This window comes from Felis catus, chromosome E1 (assembly GCF_018350175.1).
Source record: "Felis catus isolate Fca126 chromosome E1, F.catus_Fca126_mat1.0, whole genome shotgun sequence".
In the NCBI taxonomy this organism is placed as follows: domain Eukaryota; kingdom Metazoa; phylum Chordata; class Mammalia; order Carnivora; family Felidae; genus Felis; species Felis catus.
This window is the reverse complement of record NC_058381.1, coordinates 10331913-10359457: the sequence shown is the minus strand read 5'-3', so window position 1 is coordinate 10359457 and position 27545 is coordinate 10331913. Positions and strand designations below refer to the sequence as shown.

The following is a 27545-nucleotide window of genomic DNA, read 5'->3' as shown; positions in this document are numbered from 1 at the left end:
AAAACAAAACGCAGTTTGAAGAGACAGAGCAAGCATCAGAACCAGACTTGGCAGGGATGTTAGAAGTATCAGGCTGGAGGGGCACCTGGGTGACTCAGTCGATTAAGTGTCTGACTCTTGATTTCCGCTCAGGTCGTGATCTCACCGTTGGTGGCATCGAGCCCCACATCAGGCTCTGCGCTGACAGCACGAAGCCTGATTGGGATTCTCTCTCTCTGCCCCTCCACCCTCTTTCTCTCTCTCTCTCTCTCTCTCAAACTAAATAAAAAACATTTTAAAATATCTTTAAAAAGAAAAGAACTATCAGACTGGAAATTTAAAACTATGATTAATATGCTAAAGGCCCTAATGGAAAAGGTAGACAGCATGCAAAAACACATAAGCAACATAAAAAAAAGATGGACATACTAACAAAGAACCAAAAAGAAACACTAGAGATTAAAAAGCACTGTAATGGAAATGAAGATTGCCTTTGATAGGCTTATTAGTGCACTGGACACAGCTGAGGAAAGAACATATGGACAGAATCCTCAAAAACTGAAAAACAAACAGAATAAGAACAAAGACTTTTTAAAAAAATCAACAGAATATCCAAAGTCTGTGGGACAACTACAACAGGTGTAACATGTGTACTGGGATTACCAGAAAGAGAAGAAAGAACAAAAGGAACAGAGGGAAATATCTCAAACAATAATGACTCAGAATTTCCCTAAATGAATGTCAGATTCAGGAAGCTCAAAGAACTCCAAGCAGGATAAATGCCCAAAACAACTACACCTAGGCATATCATTTTCAAATTACAGAAAATCAAAAGTAAAGAAAAAAGAATTCTGCAAGAAGCCAAAGAAAAAGCCATACTTACAAAGATAAGAATCACATTGATGGGAATGCAAGCTGGTGCAGCCACTCTGGAAAACAGTAGGGAGGTTCCTCAAAAAACTAAAAATAGAACTACCCTACGTCCCAGCAACTGCACTACTAGGCATTTATCCATGGGATACAGGTGTGCTGTTTCGAAGGGACACATGCACCCCCGTGTTTCTAGCAGCACTATTGACAATAGGCAAAGTATGGAAAGAGCCCAAATGTCCATCGATGGATGAATGGATAAAGAAGATGTGTGTATACACACATGCACACACACACACATACATATACACACACGCGCACACACACACACACAATGGAGTATTATTCGGCAATCAAAAAGGATGAAATCTTGCCATTTGCAACTACGTGGATGGAACTGGAGGGTATTATGCTAGGTGAAATTAGTCAGACAAAGACAAAAATCATAGGACTTCACTCATATGAGGACTTTAAGACACAGAACAGATGAACATAAGGGAAGGGAAAGAAAAATAATATAAAAACATGGAGGGGGACAAAACAGAAGAAACTCATAAATATGGAGAACAAACTGAGGGTTACTGGAGGGATTGTGGGTAGGAGGATGGGCTCAATGGGTAAGAGGCACTAAGGAATCTACTCCTGAAATCATTGTTGCACTATATGCTAACTAATTTGGATGTAAATTTAAAAAAATAAAAAACAAAAAAATAAATAAAAAACAAAGAATCACATTGACTTCTCAGTAATCATGCAAGCAAGAAGAGAGTCAAGTGACATAAAGTGTTGAGAGAAGTAAACCACCAACTTAGAATTCTGTGCCCTGCAAAATTATCCTTCAAAAGTGAAGGAAAGGGGTTCCTGGGTGGCTCACTCTTGATTCTGACTCAGGTCATGATCTCATGGTTCGTGGGATCAAGCCCCAAGTCAGGCTCCGTGCTGTCAGCATGGAGCCTGCTTGGGATTCTCTATCTCCTCTCTCTTTGCTCCTCCCTAGTTCACGCTTGCTCTCTTTCTCTCTCAAAATAAATAAATAAACTTTTTAAAAAAGTGAAAGAAAAATAAAGACTTTCCCAAATAAAAATTGAGGGGATATGCTGACAAAATAATAGCATCAGTATATTCACTTATGTATGCTAAATGTTTATGTCTTATGTATATATGTATATGCTTACATATGCTTATATTTAACTAGAATGAATGACAGCAATGATACAAGGGATGGCAGGAAGGAATGAGGATTTTATTATTATAAGGTACTTCACATTACCCATGAAGTGATACAGTTTATTTGAAAGTGGGCCTGGATTAGTTACAAACGTATATTGCAAACTCTAGGACAACCACTAAAAAAAAAAAGTAAAAAGTATAATTGATATGCTAAGGAAAGAAAAATAGAGTAATAAATGCTCAATTAAACCCACAAAAGGCAGGGGCGCCTGGGTGGCTCAGTCGGTTGAGCGTCCGACTTCGGCTCAGGTCATGATCTCACAGCTCGTGAGTTTGAGCCCCAGGTCAGGCTCGGTGCTGACAGCTCAGAGCCTGGAGCCTGCTTCTGCTTCTGCTTCTGTGTCTCCCTCTCTCTCTGCCCCTAGCCCACTCACATTCTGTCTCTGTCTCTCTCAAAAATAAATAAACATTAAAAAAAAAATTTTAAGGCAGAAAGAGTGGAAGACAAAAATAGAACAAAGAACAAGGATGATGAATAGAAAACAGTTAACAAATATGTTAGATATTAATCTAACTATATCAATAACCCTTTTAATGTCAATGGGCTAAATACACCTATTAAAAGACAGATTTCAGACTGGATTAAAATACACAACCCAATTATATGTTGTCTACAAGAAACTCACTTTAAATATAAACACACATAGATTAAAAAAGTAGATGGGTAGACAAAAATAGACCATGCTAACACTAATCAAAAGAAAGCAGGAATAGCTTTAATCTCCAACACAGCAGACTTCAAAGTTATCAGGAATAAAAAAGGGCATTACACAGTGATACATTTATGTTTACATAAACATAGATCCTCCAAGAAGACATAATAATTCTTACTCAACAGGTACGCATGTCCATAACAACAGAGCATCAAACTATGTAAGGCAAAAACTTACAAGGAGAAATAGGTGAAACCACTATCATAGTTGGGAGACTTTAACACCCCTCCCTCAAAAATGGACAGATCCAGGGGCACCTGGGTGGCTCAGCTGGTTAAGCACCTGACCTTTATTTTCCTAATGTTTATTTTTGAGAGACAGACAGACAGACAGACAGGGCATGAGTAGGGGAGGGGCAGAGAGAGAGGGAGACTCAGAATCCGAAGCAGGCTCCAGGCTCTGAGCTGTCAGCACAGAGCCTGACGCGGGGCTCGAGCCCACAAACCGTGAGACCATGACCTGAGCCGAAGCTGGACGCTTAACTGACTGAGCCACCCAGGCGCCCCAAGCATCAGACTCTTGATTCCAGCTCAGGTCATGATCTCATAGTTTCGTGAGTTTGAGCCCTGCATCAGGCTCTGCACTGACAGCGTCAGAGCCTGTTTGAGATTCTCTCTCTTTCTCTGCTCTTTCCTTGCTCATGCTCTCTCTCAAAATAAACAAATAAACTTTAAAAAAAAAATGTTTTTTAAAGGACAGCTCCAGCAGGCAGAAAATCAATAAGGACATAGTTGAACTCAATAACGCCGTCAATCACCTAGATATAATTGGCATCTACAGACAACTTCATCCGACAACAGCAGAGTACATATTGTTTTTAAACTCACATGGAACATTCAGCAAGACAGACTACATTCTGGGCCATAAAACATACCTTAACAAATTTAAAAAAATAGAAATCAGGCAATGTCTATTCTCAGACCACAAGAGAAATAAACTAACAATCAGTAACAGAAAGAGATCCCACTGAAATTAAAAGGATAATAAAGGGATACTATGCACAACTCTATGTCCACAAACTTGACAGCCTAGACGAAATGGACCAATTCTGTGAAAGACACGATCTGCCAAAACTCACTCAGGAAGAAACGCGCAATTTGAATAAAGGCCTATTTCTATTAAAGAAATTGAGTCAGTAATTAATAACCTTCCAAACCAGAAAGCACCAGGCCCAGATGAGTTCTCTGGTGAACTCTTACCAAACATTTAAGGAAGAAATTATACCAAATCTTTATCTTCAATCTCCTTTCAGAGGATAGAAGCAGAGACAGTATTTCCTAATTCATTCTATAAGGGCATCAGTACCCAGAAAAATCTCCAACAAAACATGAGCAAATTGAATCCAACAATGTATAAAAAGAAATATACACCATAACCAAATGGGATTTATCCCAGGTATGCAAGGCTGGCTCAACATTCTAAAATTAATGTAATCACATTAATAGACTAAAAAGGAAAATCACAGAAAAAGCATTTGACAAAATGCAATAACCATTCATGATAAAAACTCCTGGTAAACTAGGAATGGAGGAGAACTGTTTCAACTTGATAAAAAAAAATCTACAAAAAGCTACTGCTAACATCATACTAAATGGTGAGAAACTCCAAGCTTTCCCACTAAGATCAGGTAAGAAGATAAGGACGTCATTTTTCTTTCTTTTTTCCCCCCACTGATTTTTTGTGGACTGTGGTTATTACAGTTTCATATAATCTGTGAAATTACCACTCCTTCAACACTGCACTGGAAGTCCCTGTTAATGCAATAAGTCAAGAAAAGGAAATGAAATGTATACAGCTGGGTAAGGTAGACATAAAACTATTGCTTGCAGGTGACATGATTATTTATGTAAAAAAAAACAAACTCAAAGAATTGACAACACACACACACACACACACACACACACACACACACACACACACACACACAAAATCTCCCAAACTAATAAGTGATTAAAGCAAGGCTGCAGGATACAAGGTTAATATTAAAAAAAATAAATTGCTTTCCTCTATCTCGGTAATAAACAACTAAAATTTGAAACTGAAAGCACACCACCATTTAAAAAAAAATTTTTTTAATGTTTATTTATTTTTGAGACAGAGAGAGACAGAGCATGAGCAGGGGAGGGGCAGAGAGAGAGAGAGAGGAAGACACAGAATCGGAAGCAGGCTCCAGGCTCCGAGCTGTCAGCACAGAGCCCAACGTGGGGCTCGAACAAGTCAACCACGAGATGATGACCTGAGCCAAAGTTGGACGCTCAACCAACTGCGCCATCCAGGCACCCCAGCACACCACCATTTACATCGGCCCCCCACAAAATGAAAATATTTAGTATAAATCTAACAAAATACATACAAGATCTCTATGAGGAAAACTACAAAACTCTGATGAATGAAATCAAAGAAGAACTAAATAGATGGAGAGATACTCTATGTTAGGAAGACTTAATATTGTCCACATGTCAGTTCTTCCCAACTTGATCTATAGATTCAATACAATCCCAGTCAAAATCCCAGCAATTTGTTTTGTGGACATTGACAAACTAATTCTAAAGTTTAAATGGAAAAGGCAAAAGACCTGTAATAGCCAACACAATACTGAATGAGAAGAACAAAGTTGGAGGACTGACGCTACCCAACTTCAAGACTTACTATAAAACTACACTAATCAAGACGCTGTTGTATTAGTAAAAGAACAAACAGATCAATGGAACAGAATAGGGAGACCAGAAATAGACCCCATAAATATAATCAACTGATCTTTGACAGAAGAGAAAAGACAATACAATGGAGCAGAAACATTCTTCAACAAATGGTGCTAGAACAATCAGACATCCACAGAACAAAAAAAAGAATCTAGATATAGACCTTACATCTTTCAAACAAAATTAACTCAAAATGGGCCATAGACCTAAATGTAAAACAAAAAACTACAAATATTGTAGAAGATAACATAGGAGAAAACCTAGAGGACCTTGGGTGTCATGATACCAACATGAAACACAATCCATGAAAGAAATAAATTGATTTAAATAATTTAACTAATCATTAAATGTAATGATTAATTTTAACTTATCAAAATTGAAAACAACCACTCTGTGAAAGACAACATCAAGAAAATGAAAGATACCCATAGACTGGACAAAAATATTTGCAAAAGACACATCTGATAAAGGACTGTTATCCCAAATATACAAAGAGCTCTTAAAGCTCAATAGAAATGGGAATGCAAACTGGTGCAGCCAGTCTGGAAAACAGAATGGAGGTTCCTCAAAAAATTAAAACTAGAACTACCCTACGATCCAGCAATTGCACTACTAGGTATTTATCGAAGGGATACAGGTGTGTTGTTTCAAAGGGGCACATGTACCCCCTTTCACAGCAACACTATCAACAATAGCCAAAGTATGGAAAGAGCCCAAATGTCCATCGACGGATGAATGCATAAAGAAGATGTGGTATATATATACAATGGAGTATCACTTGGCAATCAAAAAGAATGAAATCTTGCCATTTGCAACTACGTGGATGGAACTAGAGGGTATTGTGCTAAGCGAAATTAGAGAAAGACAAATATCATAGGACTTAACTCATATGAGGAATTTAAGATACAAAACAGATGAACATAAGGGAAGGGAAGCAAAACTAATACAAAAACAAGGAAGGAGAGAAAATAAGAGACTCTTAAATACACAGAACAAACTAAGGGTTGCTGGAGGGGTTGTGGGTGGGGGGATGGGCTAAATGGGGAAGGGGCATTAAGGAAGACACTTGTTGGGATGAGCACTGGGTGTCATACATAGGGGACGAATCACTGCAATCTACTCCTGAAATCATTACTACACTATATGCTAATGAACTTGGATGTAAATTTGAAAATTAAATAAATAAATAAATAAGTAAATTCCATCAGTAAAATGAAAAACAAAAACAAAAAACCAAACCAAACCAAAGAAAAAGTTCAACAAAAAGATAACAGAAAGGGACCAAAGATCTTAAGAGACACCTCACCAAAGAAGATATATGGATAGTGAATAAGCATACGAAAAGATGCTGAACACCACGTCATCAGAGAAGTGCAAATTGAAACAAGACACCACTGCACACCTATCAGAACAGCCCAATCCTGGAACACTGACAGCACTAAATGGTGGTGGGGGTAATGGGGCAACAGGAACTCCCGTTTACTGCTGGTAGGAATGCAAAATGGCGCAGCCACTTTGGAAGACAGTTTGGTGTTTTCCGACAAAACGAAACGTGATCTCACCATACCAGCCAGGAGTCATGCTCTTTGGTGTTTATCCAAAGGAGTTGCACACTTATGTTCACACAAAAACATGCACACAGATGTTTATAGTAGTTTTATTCTTCATTGTCAAAGCTTGGAAGCAACTAAAATATCCTTCAAAAGGTAAATGGATAAACTGTGATATAAAACTATACAAAGGGATTAATGGTTTCCAAGGAGTACGTGGGGAGCATGGAAGATTTTTAGGGCAGTAGAAATGCTCTGTATATTATAATGATGGAAACGTGCCATTACACCTTTCTCCAAATCCACAGGATGTACAACAAGAATGAATTCTAAGTAGACTGTGGACTTTGGGTGATTGTGATCAATGTCAACGTAGGCTCATCCTCAGTGACAAATGTACTGTTCTGGTGAGGTAGGCAGGAGGTGTGGGGGAAACCTGCATCTTCCTCTCAATTTTCTTGTAAACCTAAAACTACTCTAAAAAAAATGAAATCTAGGAGCGCCTGGGTGGAGCAGTCGGTTAAGCGTCCGACTTCAGCCAGGTCACGATCTCGCGGTCTGTGAGTTCGAGCCCCGCGTCAGGCTCTGGGCTGATGGCTCAGAGCCTGGAGCCTGTTTCCGATTCTGTGTCTCCCCCTCTCTCTGCCCCTCCCCGGTTCATGCTCTGTCTCTCTCTGTCCCAAAAATAAATAAACGTTGAAAAAAAAATTTAAAAAAATGAAATCTTTGAAAAAAATGTATGTACGTTTCAAAATAACAAAGTTTTAGCAATTAAGAAGAAGGGTGTGGCCAACTATAACACACGCTGTAAGTACATCAAAAAGATGAAGACCAAGAAATGACCTCTGAGGTTTAGAGGCACAAAGACTTCAACAGAAGCAGTTTTGAAAAAAAAGGTTTTCATATATTTACACAAGCACAAAAAACAAAGGTAACTAGAATAAAACAAAAGATGTGAAGGTCCTTTATGTAGGAAAATATAAATATGTACCAAAACATGTTAAGGAGAAACACATACTCTTGATTTGACAATTCAATATTGTAAAGATCATTTACTGCCTCTCAATAGGTCTTATAAAATCAACACAATTCCCATAAAAATCCCCAAATGGTTTTTTGTAGGATTTGTCAAGCCAAATTTAAACTACATGGGCATAAAGGGGGCCAAGAATAGCCAAAGTGATTCCAAAGAATACAAGAATGCTATCATCACCCCTCCCCACAATCTCTCCCCCCTACCTCACACACACACACACACACACACACATGCATGAATTTAAAAATGATTTATTTAAAAATTAAATAAATGTGGGGCACCTGGGTGGCTCAGTCGGTTAAGCGTCCGACTTCGGCTCAGGTCATGATCTCGCGGTTCGTGAGTTCAAGCCCCGTGTCGGGCTCTGTGCTGACAGCTCAGAGCCTGAAGCCTGTTTCAGATTCTGTGTCTCCCTCTCTCTCTCTGACCCTCCCCCGTTCATGCTCTGTCTCTCTCTGTCTCAAAAGTAAATAAATGTTAAAAAAAATTTTTTTTAATTAAATAAATGAAATTTAAAAATGATTTATAATATAGACAAATAGACCAATGGGACAGAAAACCTTAAAAAAAAACCCTTAATCCTTTATATAAACCTGATTATGACAAATCTGGAATTGCCTATCAGTAGAGAAAGGACAGAATATTCAATAATGGGATCCCTACTTTATTCCATCTACAAAAATGAATTCCAGGTAAAGACTTTTCTTTAGAAGGTACCATTATACCATTAGGGGACACTTGGCAGAGGCTACTGACTGGCTACAACTTGTGTGAACCAATATTTTGTAGATTTGAGGTTGAAAATTTCTGAAGTATCCATGTGGAAGGAACTCTGACCCAAGGACATCTGTTATAATACATTCTGAATAGTGAAAAGACAAATAATCCAGGTAACCATCAGCACAGAAATAGACAAACTGTGGTTTAGTTGTACTGTGAGATTCAGATATTAAAATGAACTAGACACACACCTAGATATATATATATATATATATATATATATATATATATATATATATATATCTAGCTTCGTAGCAAAACCATGCATAAAAAAACAAACTATAGAAAGCTTCTTTATACTATTTACTTAAAAACTGTATAAACACAAGAATACCGTATGTTATTTACAGATCCTGGCATATGTGGAAGTATAAGAAAAAATCGACGCAAAGAATTTACCTCTGGCAAGAGTAGAATAAGGGCAAGGACTTTAGCTGACCTGCAGCATTTTTATCTTTAAAAAAGGACACATAAAACAAAACGGCAAAATGTTGACATAAATAAAATTAGCATGGGGGTGACTGCAGTATCTGCTGTATTACTTCCTGTTTGAAATATTTCATAATGTTTAAGGTTTACTTACTTTAAAAAAATAAAATGAAATAAAATAAAACCCCCAATGTATGCTGGACGATCTCTGAAAGGTAACTCTGAGGTGGGAGAGCACTGATCGTAAATTGCCATCTACTCCTGCTGCGGCGTCTATAAAATAAATGCTAAAGTGCGCTTGCTCTTCACAGCAGCTAGCACGGTGCCTGACACAGCAGCTGTTAAATCAGTATTTGACAAATGATTAAAGAGACCTCTGGGTACCAACTTCTCCAACCACCTGTTCGCACACACAGTCAACCTGAGACTATTTAAGTACCAAAGTAATCAAATTTCTAGTTTTCCTGATCCAGTTCCTTCACAACCAGACTATTGTTCCTTTTTTGTTTTGTCTAAGTCTCTTTTTTGTAGGTTTTCTGGTGCCCTTAATTATTCCATTAGAGCCCTGACTATATTTAGCCAACTTGGATTCTGCTTCCTTTATAAAAATTCTTCCTATACATTTACAAAACTCATCCCCGACCTTACGCCAGGATCTTCCGAAGGGCATCCAGACTGACTTTAGACTCCCTTGACTCTTAGGCTGTCCTGCAAAAGAGGCGTTCTTTTCGCTCCTTTCCTTAGATTTAATTTCCCTTGGTCTGCTGGCTTTTCTATTTCTGTTTCTACCGTCTCCTGTAAACTTTCCATCTACCTTCAGAATCCAAAGTTACTGCTTTATGGGAGGTGCCTGAGCAGATTTTAGGAAGGCGGGTACATAACTCTGGGAATTCCAGCCACTAAATAACGTGACCGTTTGAAAGGGCCCCCTACACAAGAGAGCGTGATATAAAGGTTGAAAATAAATGCGAGTCTAGCCAAGTAAGAAGTATGTAACGTGTACAAGCAGAAAAGGTTCTCACATGAGTGGTCTGACGAGATGCTGTGTGGAACCAAAACAAAGTCATCCGTATCACAGGAAGAGTTCTTGCTACTAGTGCTGGCAGAATCTTTGGACACTTGCAGACAGTTGGGAGGACCCAACGGTGGGGAGGATAAGTTCTCTTCCTGAATATGCTGCATATCTGGAAGGGACTAAAATGAACAACAGAAAATTAAAACTGGCCTAATAATTCAATGCACGTCAGAACAGCCACAAGACTAAGGAATACTGTCTTCATAAAAGTGGGCCTAAAGTTCAATTCCAGCTTAAAATTGCAAAAAAAAAAACTCTGTTTGGAAAATCTCTCCCTTAGAAAAGCACAGTTTTAAAGTGTCTTTGCATAAAGACTTCTCAAATGTTCTCCAAAAATGATCCTTAAAAATATATCATACCACTTATCATGTACACGTCTGCTTCCCCTGCAATTTTCGAGGTGCGTTTTTATCATCTCAACATCCCCAGTTTCGGCTCTTGGCCTAGCAAAGCAGATACTTAATAACTGTTCACCTAATGACTAAAACCCAGAGACTCTAGGTTAATGACATCCTGCACAACTTGAAAAAGCTTTAAACCTATGATGAAGAAAACATTATAAACAGGAAAGCAAGAGAGCATGTTACGTCAAAAAGCAAAGAAATCAATAAGGATAACTGCATTCAAGCCTAGAGGTTCACTTGCACTCACAGAAAGATTTGGAAAACCTTACAGGTGGTGGCTACGTTCCTTTGGTTTCTCTTTTGTTAGGGGGTAGGAAAAGAAAGGAAGAAAAGCCTGTAAGATACATTTAAGCAAAGACTTAGATGTAAGCAGCTATATATCTTTTAGCAGTTGCCTAGTTCAAGGACTCTAGTGACACCTCTAATTAAATGTCTTGATGATACAATGGTTTCTAAAACAATGAACTTCCTAACTTATTGTGTTAAGTCCCCTCCCTATTACCCTGTTTAACCTCTGTTTCTATGAAAGAAAAGGAAAAATACCACAATGTCCTTTAAACTTAAACCCATGTCTTAAACACCCAATTCACTGCAAGGGCTCTTTGAAAGTCACTGTGCAATGAAAGCTGTCTCAAATCTCCTACCGTGTGCGTGCGTGTGTGTGTGTGTGTGTGTGTGTGTGTGTGTGTGTGTGAGAGAGAGAGAGAGAGAGAGAGAGAGAGAGAGACAGAGAGAGAGAGACAGACAGAGAGAGAGACAGAGAGAGAGAGAGACATACACATGACATACAATCTCCTCATCACTTTTTAGAGAGACCTTATGTGTCAAGGTAATAAACAGAAGGGACAACGTAGAGACTTACACTACTGATCGTCACTGTGGGCTAGACACTGTTAAGAGCTTTCCATGTATTACTTAACTCCAATCATGTTCTGAAACCCATTTATATATAATACATAGATATAGAGATATACATCTACATACACACACACACACACACACACACACACACACAACTCAGAAGTTTAGGAAATTTGCCCAAGATCATACAACTAAAAAGCGGTCAAGTTGAGATGTGATTCTAAGTATTTAACTCCATAATTTCTTTCCAGTGGTTTAGGCAGGAACTTTCTCACTTTCTTCCCTGCATTTGTAATATTATCTGCACCCACAACATCTGAGTGGAAGAGATCTCCTCGCTTCTCCACCTGTGCTCTAATTCTATTCCCCTCCACCTCCTCACCTCCTCAGAGACCAAGACCAACTTCCCTCTGCCCGACACTCACCCTCTCCCTTTTCCTCTCTGCACATGAACACATTTCATTTTGTCACGTCTCAAATCCCTGCAGCCCGCTTAATTACCATCTTCTCTGACTACTTTTTAACAGTATCTCTTGAAAGTATCAATCTTCATGGACTCAAATTCCTCACCTCGTATGTATCCTTCAACCCGCCATAATCCACTTTCTACCTTCAACTGTCCAATAAAACGGTCTTCATTAGGCTCATCATGACCTTCCCATTGCCAAGTCATGTGGACTCTCGCTCTCTTCCTTAATTTATCCGAGCTACGTTACACTTGCCCTGCAGACCATTCTTGACACTCTACCCCTTCATTCAGTGACCCTGCTTTTGCTCCTACTTCTCCATCTGTTTTGTGGATACCCGCTTCTCATCTGTCCCTTAAAGGAGACAAGTAGAGTCTGGAGTTCCCCAAGGCGCCAGTCTGGACCCTCTACTCCTCACGTGCTTAGCCTCACCCCAGTGACCACTCTCGCCCTCCTGCCTTCAAGTACCACCTCACCTCTGCAGCCTGGATATCTCCAGTGAGCGATGGACCAACTCACCACCTTTACTCTCCAGAGCACCCCCCCACAAACACACTCCCACACCCAGCGACTTCATCATCCATCCGTTCAGTCCCCAGTTCAAGCAATTCCAAGCTCTGCAGACTGCCTTTCTCTTACCTGGTCCCACCTTCCCCTTAGCTCAGGCCCTCATTCTCAGGAAAAAAAAAAAAACAAAAAAAAAAAACAAAAAAAAAAACCAAACAAACAAGAAAGGTGCAACAGTCTGTGGTTGTTCTCCTTCCTCCACCAGAGAGACCACTCTACTCTCTACCAGTCTCACATCCAGTTCTCCACCCTGCTTTTAGGAGAATCTGGCTAAAACACACAGCGGGTCACATCACACCTGCATTCAGATGGCTCACCGCAGCCACACCCTGTCAAGATGCAGCATCTCCCTGCCTCTCTAGCACGACGTCCACCTCCCCTCACCACCACCGCTCTCAGCATCCACCAGTCTGGACTGCTCCGAGAAGCCTTGTCCACAGAACCTCCGGCGATGAGGGAGACAGTCTGCATCTGAGCTGTCCAGCATGTTACAGATCTACTAGCTATCAATGGCTACTGAACGTGAGTGACTAAGGAACAGTTTTAAATTTCACTTGGTTCTAACAAATCTAACTTAAAGTGGGTACGGGGGGGAGGGGGGCCTACAGAGTTCCTTCAGTGGGCCGTGCTTCCATGACTTCACGAACAGGAACTCCTCCACCTACGATACCATTCTTTCACTACTGCACCTTGCTGCGTCTTTCTCCAAAACGCAGCTGCTCCCTGCCCTCCCCAGCAGCCCTTCTCAGTTGCTGCTCTGACGTGATGCTCCTCATTCATGTTCCCACAGGCAGTAAAGAGACACACACACACACACACACACACACGCTTCTAATAGCGTCCCATTTCCCGGCCTCCTCTCCACACAACTAAACTAAAAGCTCCTTAATGTAAGGGACCTGACTATCTCCTCCATTAGTATCAACCAGAACCTTACACAAAGTAGACATTTAGTAAATATTATGAAACCAATAAATACTCAAGAAGTATCACCTAAATAGCACTTAACCTATAGCCAGTATCATAACTGAAAGACTAATTATTCATTTTGTTTTTTGTTTTTCTGCCTTTCTGAGATTTCCCTGGGGGGTGCCTGGAGGGCTCAGTCAGTCAAGCATCCAACTCCTTATATCGGCTTGGGTCGTGATCTCGCTGTAATGAGATTGAGCCCCATGTCGGGCTCTGCGCTGACAGCTTGGGACTCTCTCTTTCCCTCTCTCTCTCTGCCCTCCCCCACTGGCACGCAAGCACTCTCTCTCAAATAAACATAAAAAAAAGATTTCTCTAGAGTAAAGCAGCAGCTGGAGATTTGTGTGAGAAGGTGAGAAAGAGAATGTTATGTGTACATGTCTGTGTGCATCAACCCTGAGTATGAGAATCAACTCCAGCCGTAGGAAGGATGCATGTATGAAATAATCTTACTTTTGTCAGATTACATTCAAAGCAAGGCTTGTTAAACCATCCCATTTTCTTTCTTTCTTTTTTCTCTTTTTCTAAGCAGGCTCCACACCCAAAGTAGGCCTTGAACTCACAACTCAGAGATTAAGACTCGCATGCTCCACCAACTGAGCCGTCCAGGTTCCCTAAACCATCCCATTTTCTGTCTCGCTATCTGGAAATTATACAGAAACACTCTTGATTTCCTTTTATTCCCCAGCTTTCCTTTTTACTTTCACTTCAAGCATTAGCTTTTAATAAAGACCTTCTAAAATGTTTTTTCCACCACAGTTTGTGGCATCTAAATATGCCTCTTTTCTCCCTCCTGTGTGTCCTCACTGCTGTTAACACTCCATCTCTTCCCTAGCAGCCAAGCTAGCTCTGTAGGCTCTCCCTTTCAATGCCATCCCACCCCTCCCCCCCCAAAAAAAAAACCCCAAAAAACCCAACTTGCTCTCTCCAGTCAAAGCAATTTCCAATTCAATGTCCCTCCTACTGGAACCCCTCTTTCTCATTCCCTGGTCGTTCTACAAACAGGGTCCTTTATTCTTACTCTCCCACATCTCTCCCATAATCAGATCCTTCCTTGTGGTTCCTTTCTCAAGCCTAAACTTTGCTTTTCATATTATGTATCACACTGTATCAGATGCAGACTTCATAATAATAGCTACAGTTTATCAACTACTCACTACGGCTGCTCTTCGGGCAAAGCGCAATGAAGCCTGCGCTACAGATGAGGGAGCCACGGCTCAGCTCTGGAAATGACCTGCCCAAAGTGAAGGGTGAGCAAGCAGCAGTTGTGCCCAGCTCCAAATAACGCCAGCTGTCTTTCCATGTCAGTACTTCCTCCACACTTCTCCCCAATCACTCCAAAGCAGTGTTTTCTTATACTCCGGACTGAAGTAGGAAATACACAACAGTCTTCTTTTTTTCCTCTTGGGTTCCCCCCACCCACTCGAGGTTTTTTCAATTCATGGAAATATAATGTAAGTCTTATTAGCCCATCTACTTGGCTTAAGTCTGCAGGGTTATGCAGAAAGGTTTTTTTGTCAGTCTTAGGACTCATCTTTTTGCGATAGGCTGCTTGGCATCTGCTCTAGCTAAGGGGCTATTAGGTTTTCCTTGAAAATAATAATAACATCAGTTGCCACAGAGTATTTATTATGTACCAGACAGTGTAGTAAAAGTGTGTTTGCTCATTTATCCTTAAAAAACTCTACGCAATAGGTAAATGACACTCACTTTACATACGAGAAACGTGGTTAAGAGAGTTTAAGTCATTTGTCGTAGTTAACTGTGGCAAGTAAGGGATACAGAAGTCCCAAGCCCCATGCTCTTGAACCTCTGAGTTGAACCCACTAATTACACAATCATCTCCTTTTACAACTGCCCCACGCTCTGCCAGCAGAATTCAAGAAATTCATGTCTGCCAGGCTAATCTGGAAAATATTCACAATAGCTGATGCAAGAGCCCTTGGACCTTCAGCTTATGGAAAAGCCTCAAGGTCACAACCCACACTGCAACAGAGATTTGGGGCAAGGGTCAGAAAAAAGGGCAAAGTAAAACCCTGGGAGAGTGGAGTAGGGAGATGTAGTGAGCAGAAGCTCTCAGGGTCTAGAAGAAGCACTTAGGTTGGAGGAAGGACAACCGTGGGAGAAATGGCCAGGGAGCCCAGGAGGAAGAGGAGGCCAGTGGGGAGCAGGTCTTGAAGGGCTGGCAGCCGCCACTGTGGGGGTCCGGGTCCGCGCAAAGTGCACTCACCGCCACTGGAAATTCTAGATACCATAACTACCCAGCTAGTGTCATGACACTCAGATAAAATAAACATTACCTGTCTACCTGTAACAGGTACCCTTTGCAATGATCATTCTTTCCAACCCCCTAAGGCACGAGGTGAGAGTACTGTACCGCTGTTCAGAGGCAAGTGGCCCAGAGAGCTGACATTCCTTGCTGCAGCTTACATAGCTACATAAGGGCAGAGATGCACATCTAGGTCTATTTGACTCAACAATAATGCTCTTTCCCCAAACCTCAGTTGCCCCAGTAAACACGACACATAAAAAGGTCATCCACAGTGTGCCTGTAGGCTTAGGTGTGGACAGATGCAATAGCACTAACTGAAAATTATGGTTAGTGAAAGCAAAGCTTACCGGTGGAGAGGCAAAACGACAAGACGGGGAGCTGCCACAGGAGCTGCCGGAGACAGAGCCAGCATACACGGGCACCGGGACCGGGCAGGCTGGGGGAAGAGACACGGATGAAGACAGACGTCACTCTGTACGGCAGTTACACAGCTTGTCTAACAGAAAACCTGTCAAAACCACTACAGCTTCGGGGCATCTGGGTGGCTCGGTCGGTTGAGCGTCCGACTTCAGCTCACGTCATGACCTCACAGTTGGCAGGTTCGAGCCCCGCATCGGGCTCTGTGCTGACAGCTTGCTCAGAGCCCAGAGCCTGCTTCAGATTCTGTGTCTCCTTCTCTCTCTGCCCCTTCCCCGCTCACGCTTTGTCTCTCTGTTTCTCAAAAATAAATAAATGTAGGGGCGCCTGGGTGGCTCAGTCGGTTAAGCGGCCGACTTCGGCTCAGGTCATGATCTCGCGGTCCATGAGTTCGAGCCCTGCGTTGGGCTCTGTGCTGACAGCTCAGAGCGTGGAGCCTGTTTCAGATTCTGTGTCTCCTCTCTGAACCTCCCCCATTCATGCTCTGTCTCTCTCTGTCTCAAAAATAAATAAACGTTAAAAAAAATTTTTTTAATAAATAAATAATTAAAAAAAAAACAAAAAAAAAAAAACCCTACTACACCTTCATGTTGACCCCAAATTCACACTCACCAACTTATTACACCTCCCATGGATAAAACTGAAAATGCAGCAATTACTAAAACTGTTTCCACCCAGATTTGGGACAAACAACTGTAATTAAGTAAACACAGCTACAGGTATTTAAGAAAAGCTCAATGAAATCTTGAGAAGCACAATGAAATTAATTTTGTAACACAAAATACTAATTTTTCCTTAAGTCTGCACTTACTCTTCACGTAAAAATGCAAAAAAATGGGTACTCACATTTTTTCACTGGAACTTGCTCAAGAAAAGGATGGTTGAAAAATGCTTCTGTAAGGAAATAGGAGAATACAGCCTTTAAACTGATGCTGACTAGCAGACAGGTTAAACCTCTGTCAAAGAATTTAACAGAGTGTCTCTTCGATCATAATTATCATTAACTTCTTCACGTAGCCTCTATCTCTTTCAGTGTAAAAGCATATTATTTTCATAACTCATCTATAAAAATGATCAGATTATAAGTAACTCTTAATCAGTGAAAAATTAAGAATAGTAGTCTGAATTCTCAAAACACCCATTACCAACACGGGAAGCCCTGAGCTACCGAAGCAGACACGTTCCCTGACACATGCTGTCCCTCAAGCAGCATCCCCACGGACGGCTGTGAGCAGGCCTTTCCTTCCTAAGCATGTGTGTGAAGCACGGCTGTTGTAAGCTGTCCCAAGAGGCAATCCAGGCAGCTGATTTATGCAATAAATCCTATCCTTCTATCCCAGAAGAGAGATTCCTGCAGCTGGCTGCATATTTTTTTAAAAACTCTACGTTTGATTTAATTTCTCTGGTTATCCGCCAAGGACAAAATCGACACAAGCCTGCTAATTAGATAAACAAGCAGGTGAGTACACGGCAGTTTGTTATTTTAGTTTATTTTATTTTCGTACGTGTTTAGAGTGTTTCATTGTTTCTTTAAAAACCCACAAAGACACGATCTCGCGGTCCGTGAGTTCGAGCCCCGCGTCAGGCTCTGGGCTGATGGCTCAGAGCCTGGAGCCTGCTTCCGATTCTGTGTCTCCCTCTCTCTCTGCCCCTCGCCCGTTCATGCTCTGTCTCTCTCTGTCCCAAAAATAAATAAACGTTGAAAAAAAAAATTAAAAAAAAAAAAAAAAACCCACAAAGAAAATCTCATCTGTCATGAAGTCCCAGACCTGTGTGCTATTACATCCCACAGAGCAGACAAGGAGAGCAGCACGGAACCAGCATGGAGGTCGAAAAGAGGCAATACAAGACCAGGAGAAGCTTAACTCAGGATCTAACGTATCTTCCTTCTACTCTGACGGGTCCCATGAGTCCCGCTGCAAAGCATCGCCAAAAGCCACTCAGAGTAAATTATCAGTTACGAGACTTGCCAAGGAAATGTGGAAGCTTTTGAAGGAAAACGTGAGTTTTCTGAGTTCATTTTTAAGATTTTTAAAAAATGTTTATTTATTTTTGAGAGAGACAGAGTGTGAGTGGCGCAGGGGCAGAAAGAGAGGGAGACCCAGAATCGGAAGCAGGCTCCAGGCTGCGAGCTGTCAGCACAGAGCCCGACGCAGGGCTGGAACCCACGAACTGCGAGATCATGACCTGAGCCGAAGTCAGGCGCATAACCAACTGAGCCACCCAGATGCCCCCACCTGAGATCACTTTTAGAACAATCATTAATATACATATTATATTTTGTATATATATACACATACACACATATATATATAATTTATATACATATATAAATTATATAAATTATAGTTTGCCACATAAGATTTTTTATGCTGATTTTTACAAGGGACATAATAGGGATGAAATAGAAAAGATTAAAAAAAGAACTGAATGCAAACACTCCGAAACCGCATTCCAAATCAATTGCCATGGCATGGAAAGTATATAAATATTTAATATAATCTATCATTTTTTTTTAAGTTGATTTATTTATTTTGAGAGACTGAGAGAGCACAAGCAGGGGAGGAGCAGAGAGAGGAGAGAGAGAATCCCAAGCAGGCTCCAAGCTGTCAGCTGTCAGCACGGAGCCTGACACGGGCCTTGATCTCACTGTGAGATCATGACCTGGGCTGAAATCACGAGTTGGACGCTTAACTGAATGAGCCACCAGGCGCCCCTATAATCTATAATTTTAAAACTATTATCCATAAACATATTGTTTCACTATTGACCCACATTTCTCATGGTTATAGAGCAACTCTCAATTTCATTTCTCCATCTGAAAGATAAAAATATCTACCAAGTAGATTGCTGATACTTAACTCCAACTTTACAAAACTTTAATACATATTCTAGCTATTTCTTCTCTTCCCCTATATGGAAACTATTAGAGCCACTGTCTACTAAGAACATATGCTAGGACAATGTTTCGCATACCAGGTCATTGAATCCACACAAACTTAATGCAAGGCATTACCTTCCTTGTATGGATAAGGAAATTAAAGCACATAAAGGTCATGTATCTTCTCTAATGTCAAAGAGCTAGTAAGTTTAGAGACTAGATTTCAAACCCTGGTCTGTCTTATCCAGAAGCCTTTGTAGACTTCCACAATACACATTAACAGACCAAAATTCTGGAATAAGTTTTTGCAAATCGCTATTACTATTACGACTAATTACTATAGGAAAAATCAAACACTTTTTTTTTCCCTAAAAACATCAAGGTCAAGGTTAATTTAATAAGCATTTTCACTGAACATGTTTTATGGTTTTTCTGGTCTGACATTTAAGTTTGAGTCATGTTGTTTTTACACATGACTGCTAAGAACAAGATTGAAAAGACAATCTTTTACATGTTTACATTGATAATAACAAGTTAACAAACTGTGCCCCAAAGAGAAGCTGAGACCCAAACAATTTCAGGGAAAAATTTCCTTTCAAAACCTTCAAGAACTGGATAATGCCTACAGTATTAAGCTTTCCAAGTTCTTTCATCACACAAGAGGTGGTAAAACATTATTTGAAAATAGACTGTGTTAACTTAAAATACTTAAAGTTTCAGCTTCAGTGATTAGATTGTAAAAGAAGAAAGGCTCAAAATCAATGATAGAAGCTTTGCCTTAAGAGTCTAAAAATCTAGGGGCTCAGTCGGTGGAGCGTCCGACTTCAGCTCAGGTCATGATCTCGCGGTCTGTGAGTTCAAGCCCCAGGTCAGGCTCTGTGCTGACAGCTCAGAGCCTGGGGCCTGCTTTGGATTCTGCGTCTCCCTCTCTTTCTGCCCCTCCCCCTCCCCCGTCAAAAATAAACATTAAAAAAAAAATTTTTTTTTAAAGTCTAAAAATCTAAAACCACAGCCTCCATGGAGCACCCACAGCTGCTCTCCTAAGGCCACGGTGAGAACCAAGCGGCCACAGAGCACATGTTCACAAGGGTCACTAACACGGAGCTGCCCCTCCCTGTCTCCCTAAACTCCATCTTTGAGGCCAGCAACTTTTCGACCAGGATTATGGAGTGTTTCTCTTCTCCTTCCTCCCAGACCTTCTCCCAAGTATACCCTCAGCCTAGACCTGTCCTCTGAACGCCAAGTGCCTTCTGACATCTACAGTTACACAAATGCATATCTTCACTTTAACACGGTCAACCCCAAGTCCTGATTTGCCCCATATCCTGCTCCAGCCTTTTCTGTGTCTGTAACCAACAACTCCATTCCTTCACGTGCTCAGGCCAGAAACCCTGGAGTCCTCTTTGAGTCCTCTCTCTCTCTCACACCGCACACCCAATTCATCTGTAAACACTGCTGCTTCTACCTGCAAAAAGATCCGGTAGTCAACGGACTCCTCACCACTTCTGCTGTTATTATCCCAGCCTAAGTGAGCAACTGCCGTCTCCCGACTGGCCTCCCTCGTCGGTCCTCGGGCTACCTCCACACCCTTCACCAGAGTTCAAAACAAGCAACCAGAACGAGCCACTTGAAAACATCGGTCAGATCCCATTACTCCTCTGCTCAAACCCTCCCCAGCACACTGAGCGACAGCCCCAGTCTTTAACTGGCCTTCTGACTGTTCCCCCAGTTTACAAGCCCCGCTCCCAGCTTCGGGCATTTGTACTGGCTGTTCACTCCGCCTGGAAAGCTCCTCCCACAGATATGCACACCGCCCACTGCCCACTAGCTCACTGTCCTGCCATCCATCAATCAAGTCTTTATTCAAAGGCCACTTTCTCAGAAAGGGCTTCCTTGGCTGCCTTATTTAAAATCTCCATCCCTTCCCCACCACATTTCTCTTCCTTCTTTTTCTCCACAGCACTTATCACCTTCTATATGGTTTATAATTATAGTTTATCATCTGTCTGCCTCCCCCCAAGAGAATATATGCTACATGAGGACAGGGATTTTCTTTATTACTCTATTTCCTGTACCTAGAACATAGCAAGCGCTCAATAAATATTTATAAAATAAGTGAAAGAAAAAAGACAAAGAGAAAGAAAGAAATTGACTTTAATTTTCTTCTTTTTTTTTTGACTTTAATTTTCTTCTGAAAATTCCATAGCATCTTCTCAAAATCTTTTTAGGATACGCAGAAATACAAAATTTGAAAATATTACTTACCAAAGTCCATTCTGTCTTTTTGGTTTCTCTGAAGCAAACCCAAGAGGAGATTAGCCAAATAAGGTGATGTTTCTCTGGGAATACTGGGAAAAAGGAAAAAAAAAAAAAAAAAGGATCTAAGTGATGAGTTTATACATACTCGCTATATGACCTTGGCCTTCATTATGATAAAGGAAAAGGCAAATGCACTTTCACAAATACTACTTTTTATATGAAGATGATTGCAGTAAAACCACATTTCTTACAGGAGAAAAACAGAAACAAAAACCAAAGCACTAAGCAACTGTCTTTGAGAAAAAGCATCCGTCTGGGTATGTCCCTGCACTGTGCTTCTCAATATTATTTGAATGTCGGCAGCGATAAAGCACTTCACAAGGGCAGCCTGGAGTTTAACACCACTTTAGCTTGGCACTAATATCTGCTAGAGTTCTCTGTTAGAAAAGGAGCCACCTCCAATTCTGTCTGGAAGAGGGCATGGCTTAAACAAATGCAAGTGAGAAATAATCCAGCCTCCCAAAATCCAATAAGAAAAAGATAAAGCACACACGCGCACAGAAACACATAAAGCACAGAGTTCACTTAACGTTGTATTCACAGACAATAAAACCCAGTGTAACCAAAACACATACCTAGGCATTAAGCTCCTATTTTTTTCATAAAACATCCTTAAGTCTTGAGGACTATTGGCCTGTTAAAAAAAAAAAAAAAAAGGTTTTATTTCCTAAACAATGGGGGCAAAAATTTCAAATCATGTGATCCATACTCATATTCTTGCCAAAGAACATAGACTCTGAACCTGAAAGTCATGGATTGCTAAAGGAACCACAGGTGGGCACTAGGAACCTAAAAACCTCTAAAATTGGGCGCAAATTCTGCGTATCCAGGCATAATGTCTCTTTTCTCAGTTCAGCCTCCTAGAGGAGCCTGAAACTTAGAAAAAGTTAAGAATCACTATTCTGGAGGTTACATTACCAAACAGGTACAGTTTTGTTGTGTAAAAATCAAGGTATATTTTACCTTAGGACTGTCAGGGGTTCAAGGGAGAGAACAAAGTATACCTACCTCTAACTTTTAGTCCCTCCACAGCAACAGGAAGGACGCTCAGAACAAGAGCTGCTGGCTTAGTGAAGCTGCCCGTACGTGACAAACCAGACTGAGAAAGTTAAGTGTCTACACTGGCTGTGTCACTGTTTAACACCGTTTTGGACAGATAATTTTACTTTGCTGCAGTTTTCAGATTCAAAAAACCTCTTTGAAACTGGGCAGTTACGAACTCAGGAGGGGTCATCATGATGAGTTCTAGAGGGCCTCTTTTTGACGGGATATGGGGATGGGGTGGGAAGAAAAACCCAAAATAATTTCCATAAAGACTGAACAACTAACTCTCTCTCACCCAGCAGCGGTGGCAAGAGAGAGCTGAAGACAGTTTCCAGTTACCTTCCCAGACCAGGCCCAGCCTTCACCTGGGAGTGCAGGACTGCCAAACCAAGCCAAGCAGGGAGCGCCGACATCACTGTTCACCCCCATTTCCCACCAAGCTGTCAGTCCGGACCCTGGCTAGTTTTCATCAGCTTGTAAACATACAACAGGCTTTATGCTCAGGCCAGGTACAAAGGGAAGGCAGGTAAAAAAAAAAAAAAAAAAAAAAAAAAAAAAAAGGAAAAGCAAAAGACATTCTAGCTCACTGTAGCAGTTTCTGCCTGTACGAAAACCAAACTAAGTCACAAGGGAACCCAAAACACTGCTTTCAAAGTATTCCCCGTTTTAGAAGTCAGAGGCAACTGCAAAATGAGAAGATCCCAAAATTAAGCACATAAGTAAAAAGTCAGGCTACCTGAAAAGGTGGCTTTCCAACTAGGCATTGATATATCACCGTTCCTATGCTCCACAGGTCTGCCTTAGCATCATAATGTTGAGACATAATAACCTCAGGAGCCTGGGGATAGAAACATTCCACACACATGCATTATGTCATTTATATAATTAATATGCATAAATTAATTAACTGGTAAAGGTCATGCTCCTAACAGAACTACTGAAATAGGATCACATTGTGACATTTCCCTGATCAGACGATCCTGCAGTGAACTTAAACCACATTCATACATTGGGGTTTCCTGGTAAATCACAAAAACAATGTGGCATGAAAAGAAGCAATTTATAGAAACAAACACTTCTATATATCGCCATGGACAGCAACACAGTAAGAGCATTAAGTTTATAATAAAGAAAAACACACACCAACTACAAGACAGAGGCTACTTCCGGGGTAGGAGAGTGGAAAATGGAAAGAGGGAAAGATATAAAGGACTTGGACTGTTTCTGAACGATTTTCCTCCTTTCTAGGAAAAAAAAAAAAGATCAAGACAAACAGGGCCAAATGTTAACTTTGTTAAATGTGGACAATAGGGACACAAGTTTTTTCCTGTCATTTGAAAGCTTTTAAAACAATACACAAACTATCGTGAAAACACGGTAAAGGACTGTCTAAAAAGCAAAGACGTTTTCTCTTTTGCTTTGCACAGCTCTGTTCCCACCTCTCACTAGATGTTGCTTTTTAAAAATACCATCAATCTGGACAAATGTTAAATAGAAATGTCAAATATACCTAAAGCAGTGAAACCTTCTTTTCCACGTGTACCGTTTTTATTTGTCGTGCCTAGTATGCTTCTCACTGAGTCGACTCCCTTCAAGAACTGGCCCAAGCACTCTCTCCATCCTCAAGGCGATGGTTCAAGCCTGAACGCATTTCATACTCAAGAAGTACAAACTCACTTTTAAGTGACATTAAATGATAAAGTTTATTGGATAAGCAGTAAAATTACGATCAAGAAAGTCAATCTAATTTAAAAAAGATTTTTTTTAACTTTGATTACTAGTTCCTTAATCTCAGAGTTGATTTAGATTAGAGGAAATCCTCATTGAACACAAACCCATTTTAAATTTTGAATTAAGATAGGCACACTGATGTACTTTGCAAAATTCTGAAGGCCCAGAATTAAGCTATTTCCAGGCCTGATGCTTCACATTAGTTCAGAAGTTTCATAGCCTTCCCCTATCAGACCTGACAACATCCATATGAAAGGATAAAGGGGAGAACTAAGAATTTTCAGCTTTAAGTGTAACACTAATTGAAATACCATTTATTTATTTATTTATTTATTTATTTGTCTGTTTGTTTGTTTGTTTGTTTATTTTGAGGAGAGGGGAGGGGCGCAGAGAGGAAGAGAGAGAGAGAGAATCCCAAGCAGACTCTGCACTGGGGCTCAAACCCATGAACCAGGAGATCATGACCTGAGCTGAAATCAAGAATCAGATGCTTAACTGACTGAGCCACCCAGCGCCCTGAAAAACCTTCTGACACAGGGATCTTGTCAAGAGAAATAACATGCAAAAGATGAGCATGTTCATCCTATAAATGAAGAAATGCCCCCAAAAGGTTGTGGGGTTTTTTTTTCAAGTTTTCCCAAATATTACACATCAAGTGTAACATGACCATGCTTAATCAATTTTTATTTTCAGGGTAATCTAATATGAAATTCCTACCATAATAACTAATTTCTTTTTTAATTTAAACTAGTGGGTAAAAGTGACTTTTATGGTCCACTATGTTAATAATTTTTTTTAATGTTTATTTTTGAGAGAGAGCGAGCGAGAGAGTGTGAGCATGAACAGGGGAGGGGCAGAGAGGGAGACACAGAATCCAAAGCAGGCTCCAGGCTCTGAGCTGTCAGCACAGAGCCCGACGCGGGGCTCAAACTACAAGATAACGACCCAAGCCCAAGTCGGATGCTTAACTGACTGGCCCACCCGGGCACCCCCGGTCCACTGTGCTAAAGCAAAAGATGACTTATAGCATTATCAGTAACATAATCAATGTAATTATTAGCAATTACAAACGACAAGTTAGACCATACATAAAATCCCATCTTACTTAGAAACTACCATTATACTTAAATCCCAGGGCTAATGGTGCCATCATCTACACATGTCAGGACAAAAAAAAACCCTCACTCACCATGTACATTGGGGACCCACACAGGGTTGCGGCCATCATGTTACTATGCAGGTAACGAGCAAACCCAAAATCCGCTGTGTCACAAAATAAAAAGGAGAGAAACAAACGATACTTTTATTCATGCTTGACACAGATCGTATCTTCAAGATACAAGAGGGCACAAGGAATTGTGAGAGATTTGCGGCTTATTGAATAAGCCTGTCTGCCAAAGAGAAAAGTTGCTACCTCAATTTCCACAGGCTAGAAAACAGTGATGGCCACCAGCCGAACAAGTCACTGCCCTGCCAGTCCTGAAACAAGGAGGGAACACCAAGCTTTGCAAGACAAAGTGCTAATTGTAACAGATGATTCATTAAGGCAGCTCTCACTAAATATGACACCGGGTATAGAATTTGAACTGGGTTTTTTTTTTTTTTTTTTTTTTTGCCTTTTCCAGATCCATATGTAACACATGTGAAATCAGAAATTTCTTTAAATACTGGTAAAAAAAAATTATTTATATATATACACACACACACACACACACATATATTTGTACTTTTTTGTACAAAAAGAAAAGCTTGAAAAATACCTACTATTACAAAAAAAAGAAAAAAAAAGAAAAAATGCCTATTATTAGAAACTGCTTGAAATAATTGTGACATACAAGAGCCAAAAAGGAAAGGCTGAGTTAAATGGTCTCTCCGACCCCTTGCGTTAAAATCCCATGAGTTGTAAAGAACCAGTGCCATTCCATTGCTGCCAGGACTGTAACACATCAGCTTCCCTCTGATGAGAAGCAGGATAGGGTTTGCTGCTGGGAATCCATGGGCCCCTGGGTCCTAAGATTCAACATATGCTACCAGTAATGTAAAGTTTCCCATATCCAAATGCACCTCACTGAACTCAATAAAAATGCCCAAAGTGCATCAACAAAACCCGTCATTCTACAAAGCTGAACTGAAATCATCCAAAACTACGAAGTCTCAAAAGCGTCCTTTTGCATAAAACGCTATGTGGCCATTTACCTATTTTGATGCGAATACCACTGACGTTGGACTTTCTGCGATTGGCGTATGACAGCAAGATGTTCTGTGGTTTGAGATCCCTGTGGATTATTCCTTTGCTGTGCAGAATTCGCATGGCAGCTGCAATCTGATGCAGAAACACTCTAATAGTATCTTCGCTGAGAGTTCCCTTGGCTGGTAGAAAAGGAATTGCATAAATATTTAAGCACACAAACTCAAATACCATCTGCATCTTCTATCAACAGAATCGAGTTAAGAATGTAGGGGGAATAAGGAACCAGGTTTTTTTTCTTTCTTTTACTCTAATAATTTAAGTCTATGAAAAGACATCAGACACCTCAAACATTTTACACGATCTGTAGTAAAGAGAACTGATTGACATTTGCATTTCATTTCACTGGTGTTTTTCCTTTCCCATTTTTACTGTGAAGGTGTCCACATTACTGCACACACAACAGGTACTTCCCCTTAAGAAGACAAAAAGTCAAGTTCCCCTTCTTACTAGCCAAATATCTGGGATAAAGGTCCATATGTACTTCCAACAATTAACAAGAACACAAATTAAAGACAGGTGAAATCCTTGCATAGAGACCTGGACCTCACCACCACTTGCAGGTGTCAGGCAGGGATCCGTGTTCCCACATCTCCCTCCCCTCATCACCCCTGCCCTGTAACACTCCTGACCTACCACAGTATCTTTCACTACTGTAAAGAGACAGAATGAACATTATTGGAGGGTGCTCATCATTCAGTAAATCCTGAAGTGTGCCTGTGTGTATGCTGGAGCATGGAATGGTTAACAGCTGGGTCTGGAATCAGGCTGCCTTTGCTCAAATCCCAGCTCCTCCTCCTACTTCCTGTGTGACCCTGGAAGATGAACCTTCTGTGCCTACTTCCTCATCTATAAAAAGCCAAAATCAGACTAACCACCTGGGGCTGTTGTGACCATCAAACAAGACAGCACCTTTAATAATGAAGACTTTAGAAAAAGCCTGGCACAGAGTAAGTACTCAAACATAGTCAGTACACAAATACAGACTTTTTATTCCTGTG

The 27545-nt window shown here is 40.7% G+C and overlaps 1 protein-coding gene across 5 annotated transcripts in view; it reads right to left on the bottom strand.

Annotated features, from left to right (window-relative positions):
- The window catches only part of ULK2 (unc-51 like autophagy activating kinase 2), an 84215-nt gene that overhangs the window by 39733 nt on the left and 16937 nt on the right, over positions 1 to 27545 (bottom strand). For all 5 annotated transcript variants that reach the window (XM_023244419.2, XM_045045168.1, XM_045045166.1 and 2 more), the window contains 8 exons: positions 26493 to 26666; positions 25486 to 25559; positions 23302 to 23403; positions 22097 to 22155; positions 21468 to 21550; positions 17168 to 17215; positions 16252 to 16340; positions 10312 to 10483 (listed from right to left, as the gene is read on the bottom strand). In XM_023244419.2, the coding sequence (XP_023100187.2) occupies positions 10312 to 10483; positions 16252 to 16340; positions 17168 to 17215; positions 21468 to 21550; positions 22097 to 22155; positions 23302 to 23403; positions 25486 to 25559; positions 26493 to 26666 (801 nt within the window). The remainder of the gene's footprint in view (positions 1 to 10311; positions 10484 to 16251; positions 16341 to 17167; positions 17216 to 21467; positions 21551 to 22096; positions 22156 to 23301; positions 23404 to 25485; positions 25560 to 26492; positions 26667 to 27545) is intronic.